Below are 9,690 nucleotides of genomic sequence, written 5' to 3'. Positions count from 1 at the left end.
AGAGAGACAGAGAGAGAGACAGAGAGAGAGACAGAGAGACAGAGAGACAGAGAGACAGAGACAGAGAGAGACAGAGAGAGACAGAGAGACAGAGAGAGAGACAGAGAGGGAAACAGAGACAGAGAAAGAGAGACAGAGACAGAGAGAGAGACAGAGAGACAGAGACAGAGACAGAGAGACAGACAAAGAGAGACAGAAAGAGACAGAGAGAGAGAGACAGAGACAGAGAGAGGGAGAGAGAGAGAGAGAGAAGGGAGAGAGGGAGGGAGGGAGGAAAATCAGTTACTGAGACATCTTGAAAATGGAGAGAAATGAACAGAAAGGTGAGGAAACAACATAAGAGTTTTGAAAGTTAACAGGTTGAATTTATCTATTTAAAAAGGACGAGTGAGCTTCACGTCCTAAACACTTGCATTTTCATGTGTACAACCCTCTTTTCTGTTCTCCTATGTCTATGCAAATGCCCATTCTATCTGGTATTTAAATTCAAAATAAAAAGTGAAAACTAATTTTAAAAGAAAAGGAAGAAAGAAAGCCAAGCTGAACTCATCCATAGTACTGCAAGGGTATACAAGCATCTCTGTGGTGTCCCACCTTGAGCCTGACAACTCTAGGAAAGAATGCAGGGGATACAGAACTCTACACATTTAAAAGTCCAGAATAAAGGAAAGTAATACAAAACCTGACTATCCTTCCTTCCTAATATAATTAAATTCCTTAAGCTCATTTTAACTCAGGCTATATGACCAATTTATCAAATACACCTTGGAGTTGGAGCATATTTCTTTTTTTTCAGTTCAGAGCTTTCCATTCCACAAAGTAATTGGCCTTTAAATGGAATGGAGCTCTGTAAGCATGTTTCAGTAGCAAGATGGTTTTCCATTATAAAAGCAAATTATGTACTATAGGAAAATTCAGGAAAAATACACAGTAGGTAGGGGCTGCACTGTTGACTTGTATTGTATCTCAGGGCTTAGCACAGGACCTGCACAGAATAAGTGCTTCATAAATGTCCCCCCCTTCTCTCCTCTGCCCCCTCTGCCTCTCTCCATCCATCCTATGGAAAACTGACCATAAAGAGTAAGGAAACCTAAGCCATTGCAAGGTACCATGGACATCTCCACAAGGTGCTGCAGCCTGGGACTCTGTCTGAGCACAGGATACCAGAGTTATCATCCGGTCTCTAGTATTTTCCCCACACCCCTCTCCCTGATCGGCCCATGCCTGGTGGTTTGGAGCAAACAAAAACCCAAAGCTTGTGTCTGTGCCCGTGCATCCGGTACCAAGCTGAGCACCTGGGAAGCATTTCATGGCTCTTTGTTTCGTCAATGAGAAAGGGCAGGATGGGACCGTGCAAAGATCTCTGCATTTGAAGTCAGAGTGCTGGGTTCCAATGCTGGCCGTGACCCTTGTATGGCCTTCATAATTCCTGAGATCCCAGTAACCCACAAGGACTGGATCCATTCACCGCATGCCATTAGTGACACCCCCCCGCCCATTTCTGAACGAAAGCCCCAGCGGATGGCTCTGAAGACATTCTCTCACCTTGTGCACAGTACCCCATACAGCCCAGGGTGGGCTGTAGGAAGTAGACCAGGAAGAGTCTGCAGTTCCTCACAGTCACAGGAATCCGAACAAGCAGCAGTCCTTGGTAGCCCCAAAGAACTCCCAGGAAGCACAGGCTGTCAGCTGCACAGCCTCCCCTGGCAGGGGCAGGGCCTCCCCTTCTCTCAGGGATAACCAGAGTGGGACTTGGGTACCACAGCGCTTCACCTATTCCAGGAAGGAGAAAGAGCAGACAGCATGGCAGGTATGAAGAGGAAGTTTTCTGGGTCATTGTCGCAAGGGGCACATGTGCAGCAGGGTGGGCATCTGCCCATCCCCAGAACCTGTGGGACAATGACCAATGCAGCAGTCAAGTTGGCCCAGGAACTGCCCAGTGAAGCTGAGACCAAGCAGATTCTTATTCTATGTATGTGGGCAGGTGTAGCAGCAAGCACCCCAAGCATCCTCAGGGTTTGCAGCTACCACAGGTTCTTGGATCTGCTTTGTTAAAGGAAAGCAACTCAAAATGGGTTAACAAGCTTACTTTAATCAGTCAGACATATATCGTTTACCTTGTTCAGGAGAAAAGGTCAGCACCCCGAACCTCAAAGTATACAGGCATAATTATCAAGACAGAAACATCAAGTAGACGGCTTTCCAAACTGTCCAACCATTACATCCATACCCAGTCAACATCTGGGTTTCCACATTCTGGGTTTTTCAAAGCCGGGGGACTCTCAACAACGGCTTCCCAGAATTCAGATCAAATCACAGAACACTTCTCAAAGTGAGTCCCAAAACAAAGCCACACATCAGGGCCCACACAGCCCTCTCCTGGCTCAGAGAATGCAACAACCCCACTGACCCACCGGCCAATCAAAAAGCATCCACCGAAAAACAAGCCTCCCTCCCCAGGCCTCCGGTGCACCTTAGCCTAGGGGCAGGGAAGATCTTCAAAATTTACATTCTTATTACAGCAGGGTGTCAGTGAGGATCAGCACACCCTCTGCCTCACTGAGGATCCCCCTCTGGCTTTGAGAGTCTTGGGCTGCAGATACTAGAAATACCATAGCCTATCCTGTGCTTGTACCTAATGGTAGGTTGAAAAGGGTAAGCATCACACCCTTCCAGGCCCTCAGCCATCCCAAGCCAGACACACCTGGGGGATTTCCTTCCACATCAGCTGGATGCACAAAATAAGCTTCCATATCCCATACAGGCATCCAGTGGAACCCTCCCTGATTCTCTGAATGGAGGCCAAGTAAAGAAGACCCAAGGGGGTGAAGGAGTGACAATAAATGTAAGCTGATTCAACAAAGACCTGAGTCTAAATCCCATGGGCTTTACAAAAATGTGATTCTGGGAAAATGGCTTAGCCTCTCTGTGCCTCAGTTTGCCCATCTGTGAAATGTGGAGATTGGATCTGACGACCTCCATTTCACATGCCATCAAGGTTACGCTTAAGATTCTGCAATCTAGGCTTTAGCAAGAGGCAGTCAGACAGCGCCATGTGGAGAGCGTTGGGCCTGGAGTCAGGAAGACTCCTCTTCTGAGTTCAAATCTGGCCTCAGACACTTACCAGCTGGGTCACCCTGGGCAAGTCACTTGACACTGTTTGCAAACCATTCCAGTGTTTTTGCCAAGAAAATGCCAAATGAGGTCACAAAAAGTCAGACACAACTGAATGAAAACACGGCTTTAGCAACATGTGGATTGAGAATTACCAGAAGAACAGGCTGGTTTTTGAAGAGGCAGAGAGACTAGAGACCAAACTGCCAGCATTTAGTGGATTACTAAGAAAGCAAGGGAGTTCCAGAAAAGAACATCTATTTCTGTTTCATTGACTACACTAAAGCCTTTGACTGTGTAGATGACACAGTGAGTGTGGCAAGTCCTCAAAGAGGTGGGGGGACCAGATCATCTTTTCCCCTGAGGAGCCTGTATGGGAGCCAGGAAGGGAGAGTTAGAACCCAACATGAACAACTGGTTGGTTTAAGATTGGAACATATGAGCACCTTATTGCTTTATATTACACACAGAGAGCTTCATGTGAAATGCCACGCTGGGTGAAGCAAAAGCTAGAGAGATCTCAGCAGTCTCAGAGAGGCAGCTGCCCCCCCGGGGCGGGGCACAAAGTGAAGAGGACTTCAGAAGCCCCCTGAGGGTCAAAGGGGAGAGGGTAAAAGCTGTCTGGAAGCTTAACATTAAAAACCTAAGATCTTGGTAACTGGAGCCATCACTTCCTGGCAAACAGAGGGGGGATAATGGAAGCAGAGTCAGAATGTATATTCTTGGGCTCAAAGATCACTGCAGATGGCAAGGCAGCCATGAAGTTAAAAGACACTTGCTCCTAGGAAAGCAAGCTATGACCAGAAAGCAGAGCCCTCACCTTGCCAACAAAGCTCTGTGGAGTCAAAGCTAGTTTTTCTGGCAATAATGTGCAGCTACAAGAGTTGAACTATGAGGAAAGCTGAATGCCACTGAATCAACACTTGCCAGCTGTGGTTCTGGAGAAGACTTCTGAGCATCTCTTGGACAGCAAGAGATCAAATCAGTCCATGCTTAAAGAAATTAATTCAGGCTATTCACTGGAAGGTTGAATACTGAAGTGGCAGTGTAAATACTTTGGCCACATGATGAGAAGACGGGACTCATTTGAAAAGATCCTGATGTTGGGAAAGACTGAAGGCAAAAGGAAAAGGGGACAGCAGAGGATGAGGTGGATGGAGAGTGTAATGCAAACAGTGAACGTGCACCTGGACATTCTCTGGGAGATAGCGGAGAAGGAAGAGCCTGGTGCTATGGCCCGTGGCTCGTGAAGTGTTGGAAGTGACCGGACGACCAAACACCACAACAAAATCTCCCCCCCAACCTCCACCCTGGACTATGCAGATGTTCCTGGAGGCCAGCACTGCTGAATGGCCTGCTCTGTGCTGACACAAGCCCAGGTAGGCAGTCCCTGCTCCCAGGGAGGCACCATGTTGCTTTTTCTCCCCTGGGTGCTTCCCTGTCTGACAGGGCCTTCATTCTGCATACCCAGAGCAGAAGAATCAGGGGAAACCTTTTTTTTTTCTCCAATTAACTTTCATTTCCAAAAACCAGTCATGGCCTGCCAGCTAAATTTATGGATAAGGTAAATTTCTGCTCAATAAAATAAGAGGCAGCATAAAAAGAACTCCAGAATCACAGGACTTGGGTTTAAATACTGACTTTGACACTTGCAAAATGACCTTGGACAAGCCATTGAACCACCTACCCCAGGTCTCAGTTTCCTTACCTGTTAAATGGAGATAATGATTATATTCACACTATCTATGTACCTGCCTGTTTCCCCGTCTTTGTGTGTTTGTGTTTTTAACAGCAAATTCCCCTAGTTCATTTGAATATTGTATAATTTACAAAACTCAATTTACATATATTTTATCAAAAACACACCTGCTACATAAATTAAGAGACAGCATTTTTGAGTTTCCAAGAAAAACTTACTCGTACACAATTATGTCCAAATGCATCCTAAGAAAACCAGAGGCTAAAATGTGCCCAGCCTACTCACTAAGCCCCAGGTGTTCCACTATTATTTGATGGATTCTAACCTTTGATGGCTTAAATATGTAAATAAATTAAAATGTAAGTAGCAAGTTCGTCCTCTCTGTCAGTGAGGCTGGATCTGTCTCCTTGAGCCCTGCCTTCCTTCCCCACGATCCTCACACCTGCCACAGGCATTTCCCCGGTGTGTGTCTGCCTGCTGGAATACATCCCCCAGGAGAGCCGAGACCCTTGGCTTTGAAGTTCATGGCTCCCTCACACTCTCAGGGATCACTGTGGTTTCCTGGACATTCTGCTCCACAGGGAGCATCTCATCCCTTCCCTCCTACCCTGTCTTCGTGCCCAAGAAATCCAAAAGTCAGAAGGACTCACTGGCCCATGAAGGAAAAACGAGAGGCATGGTGAGCCCTTCTGCGCACCTGAGACAAAGGGAGACAACACCTCTACACACGCTGTCGGTATCTCTGCAGGTCTGTCTGAAATCTGGAAGCGGTACCATCCTGGGCGGAGGGAATGGTCACAGATCAACTCCACTGACTGCTGCCCTTGTGATAGGTCAAAATCCACACTCTTCCGCGGGTTCTGGAGAATCTGGTGACCTCCAGGATAGCATTCCTGAGCTGGGGACATGGACAAAGCTTAAAATACAGTCTGCTTTGTCCCCACTGGGTACACACTTAAAAGGAGCCCTGGTTTCAGGGAAAGCTTGGGGGTCATTCCAGACACTAGGCCAGCTCCCAAAGATCTGCCCTGCAGCCCACTTCCCTCCTCCAGCTCTGGGCCCATTCTCAGCATCTACCCAGGATGAGGGGACCAAGGGACCAGCTTCCACTACAGATCACAGCTTGGTCTTCAGGCCTCTCCCTGAAACAAAGGCCCTCTATTCTACTATTGGTAATGTATCAGTGATGCTGCATGGCTCAATACCATAGTACCATGGTCCCTGCCAAGTGAGAACTGAGGGTTACTCAAAAGGCCATGGGGCAGGAGCATGGTGGCCAAGAGCTACCTACAGCATTGCTCTGAGGAAGAATTGGGTCCGAGAGACCAATGGGAAAGGAGCTGAAGCCGTCCTCTCACAGGAGTGTGGGACGGCCTATGGCTCGCCCCGCTGCTGGTCAGCCACAGAACGCCAGGAGTTCAAGGACTGCCTCAGAGAATGAAGGCACCAACAAGGCTCACCAAGAGGAGAGATTCGAGCCAGGATCAGAGGAAGGAGCGGCCTCAGTGGGGTCACAGATCCATCCTGGTGGTTAGTAATAACCAGCATTTCTAGACTGCTCTGAGGTTTGCAAAGCCCTCTGCATTTCTTAATAAATTCCATCCCTGGGAAGTAGGTGCCATCATCATCCTCATTTAACAAATGAGGAAACTGAGGCAAACAGGGTTCAATGACATAGCCAGGGTCACAAAGCTAGTAAATGTCTGAGGCAGGATTTGAACTCAGGTCTTCCCAACTCCAGGTCAAACACTCATTCAAAGGGTCACCCATGGTTCCCCTTAAAAGAAACTCAAAGGAGACTAATGGAAAAATCATCTTTTTTCTCTATACTCACTGGTTTCATCCAATTCTAAATGTGATGGATTCTGAACAGGTCAACTTTTGTGTTTGAGAAAGCAATTGGCCCCTGCTTCTGTCAATATATTAAAATGCAGAATATTTCTGTGGATGACAGTGGCTAGCCATGGGATTTATTACATAGATGTGTCTGACTGCATATGAGACATTTTAAAAATGTTTATGTAGATCAATCTTAATCCAATAATTTACCTTGTAAATGTTCTAGGGACATTAATGTGCCTCAGGTGCTCTGTAGAATAGGGATTCTTAACCCAGGGTCCATAAAAGTGTTTTTTTTTAGCATCTTTATAACTGTATTTCAATATAATTGGCTGTGTTTGTAATGATATGTATTTTATTTTTTAAATTAAAAACATGATCCTAGGAGAGGCTAGGTGGTGCAGTGAATAGAGCACCAGCCCTGGAGTCAGGAGGACCTGAGTTCAAATCCAGCCTCAGACACTTAACACAAAACTAGATGTGTGACCTTGGGCAAGTCACTTAACTCCAATTGCTCCTCCAAAAAGCAAAACAACAACAACAAAAACCATGATTCTAAGGAGAGGTTCATAGGCTTGGTAGAAATGAGATCATAATTCACAAAAGGTTAAGAACCGCTGGGTAGAAAAAGTGCCCATGATGTGGTCACTGGTCACATGTCAAATAATGAGTTGGTAACTTCTCTTCAGTTATGCCCAGAAAAACAAACAAAATAATTCTTGTATATCCATTAGGATTTCATTTCTTGAATATATTCAATCTAAGGAGAAGGACAAAATCATAATCCTAAATTTATAAAAACTAATTGAGGATGAGACAATATTTCAATTGTTCAGCCATTTTCTTCTAGGGAACAAGTAGGTGTCTAAATAAGAAAGGCCCAGCCTTTCCTTTCCTGGGGTGATTGAATAACACTCAGCAACGTGAAGAAGGGATCTATTGGCTGTGACTTTAACTGACATCATGACAGAAACAGAGTCACGGGTCTCTTGTGAAATGGTTAATGTCACACTTACAAATATTAACTAGATTGGAATCAAAATTGCCCCCCCCCCAAGGGCCCCGTGCAGATGTCACTGTGCAAATACAAACACCATGTCGAGGAAGCTGTGGTCCTTGACTTCCTGGAGATTGAATTCTTCCCAGGACAAGATGGGAATGAGTTCAAAGAGTTAGGTGTTTACTGAAATGCCAAGGAGAACATCACAAGGGGAAATTAAAAGCAGCCTGTGATTGCTGCTTTAATCACCAGTCTTTCCAAGGTATAAACTCAATTCATAGACACTATAAAAGAGTAATATGGAAAGTACTAAGAGGGTGGTTACCAAAGTGCTAACTGCAAAATCGTGTCTCAGAGAAGAAAAATAGCGGCCCAGTTAACTAGAGAAGTCAGCTTGACCCAAGTGGCTGGCTGCCTCCTTCTGGGAGGTTTTCCTGCACCCATCCCCTAAACTTGCTCAGAGCTTCTCACGGGGTTTTTACTGGGGTCACCTTCTTTCTCCTCTAGAGTAGGGTTTCTCATAATGCTTTTTACAAAGAGCTTAAAGAGAGCTTTGGACCATGATTTCTGCACCAGTTTCCAGAAGAATCCCAAGTCTGGAATTTTAGGAAAGTCTGAAAGGACCCCATTGTGCTAGTAACTTCTGGGATGGAAAGAAGTGCCTTCAGCTGGACTCATTAACCAATGAAAGTTGAGAAAAGAGTCAGGGGGCCGGGCAGGTGAGGCTAGAGGAGATCGATGCGCTACCCTTACATGTGAAATGACGCTAGCTTATTCCACAAGCGCCTTACAAGTGAGTCTGCCTTCCCTGTGACCCACCTGGCCCAACGAAGATCAGGGAGGAGGCAAGGGGCCCTCCTCCTCCAAGGACATCGGCATCGACTCTCCCTGGAGCCCCTGGGGTGCTGAGAAGAGGCAGGGGCTCAGGGTAGGGGGCGGAAAACTGAGGCAGATCCTAGTTTGTTTACTGGTCAAAGGACCCATAGACCTGCTTTCCCAGAAGGACTGAAGGGCAGCTTGTTATGGTGGGTACAGTGCCCACAGTTTCCTCAGCTGTAAGATGAACTCCACAGATTTGTGGTGATGTTCTTTCTCCTTTCTATTCTAACCCAAAGTAAGCAGGGGATGGGGACATCCCCCAAACTTCAGACTCCAAACACAGAGTGCATGGAGTGACTGTCCCACACAGGAAGAAAGCCCATGACGCAGGTCCGCGCCGTGTTAACCAGAGTCCTCCGGCCACCATGAGGGCTTCGGAGCCCTCTTCCCTCCCTATTACTCTGGGGATCTGATGCAGCGTCTTCTTTCCTTAAGGGACCGGCCAGGGAGGCAGGTAGCCAAGCAACAGATGTCCTTCGCAGGATACTGAGGCTAGCCTAGAGCTGCCCAGTTTTACTGGCATGCACTCCTTTGGCAGGGAAGGGACAATGGGTGTGTGGAGGGCCAAATGAGATAATGATGCAAAGCCCTTTGAAAGCCTTAAAGGCTGTATAAATGCTCCTTATTAGCCTACACCCAGCAGGCCTCTAGTCCCGTGTCCTTGTTCCCAGACCCTTCGTACAGGTTTCCTGCTAAGCACAAACAAGTTTCTAGAGTAAGCCAGGGTGTTGGTAATGTTTAATAACCAGGCTCTTGGGGAGGGGGGGGGGCGGGGCGAAGTGTACACTCTTGTTTTCTCCGCGTTAACACTTTATTGAGTCTAGATAGAAAACAAAACAATGTGTGGCCTGATTTGTAGCAAATGTTGATTTCTGGGCTGTAAGTGCTCTCGATGAAAGTTTACCAACAGCTGCCTCTAACACGTCAGCCAATGGGAGAGCCTGGGAACTTCCCACTGGCCACTGGGGCTGATGAAGACACCTGGGGGTGGGGGAGGAAGAGAGAAGTGGGACTGGCCTGGCCGGGGGCTGAAAGCGCGTATGCCGCAGGCAAACACACAAGGAATCCGGCTGAGCCACGACCCCCGGCCCCGACCCCGACCCCATCCCACACCAGCGGGTGGGATCTCAGGGCAGGTGGAACAGACGTCTGGCAGGAG

The 9,690-nt window shown here is 47.2% G+C and overlaps 1 protein-coding gene across 1 annotated transcript in view; it reads right to left on the bottom strand.

The window, feature by feature from the left end:
- The window catches only part of VWDE (von Willebrand factor D and EGF domains), a 56,816-nt gene extending 51,095 nt beyond the window's left edge, over positions 1-5,721 (bottom strand). The window contains 3 exon segments of the mRNA XM_069094406.1: positions 1,546-1,632; positions 1,635-1,773; positions 5,533-5,721. Coding sequence (XP_068950507.1) covers positions 1,546-1,632; positions 1,635-1,773; positions 5,533-5,721 — 415 coding nt within the window.
- Between the last annotated feature and the right edge of the window lie 3,969 nt (positions 5,722-9,690).

Source organism: Petaurus breviceps, unplaced genomic scaffold (assembly GCF_028583685.1).
Source record: "Petaurus breviceps papuanus isolate PSGF00001 unplaced genomic scaffold, PetGlider_PUasm1.0 218, whole genome shotgun sequence".
Taxonomy (NCBI): domain Eukaryota; kingdom Metazoa; phylum Chordata; class Mammalia; order Diprotodontia; family Petauridae; genus Petaurus; species Petaurus breviceps.
Note: the sequence above shows the minus strand (reverse complement) of the source record. Positions and strands in the feature narration are given on the sequence as shown.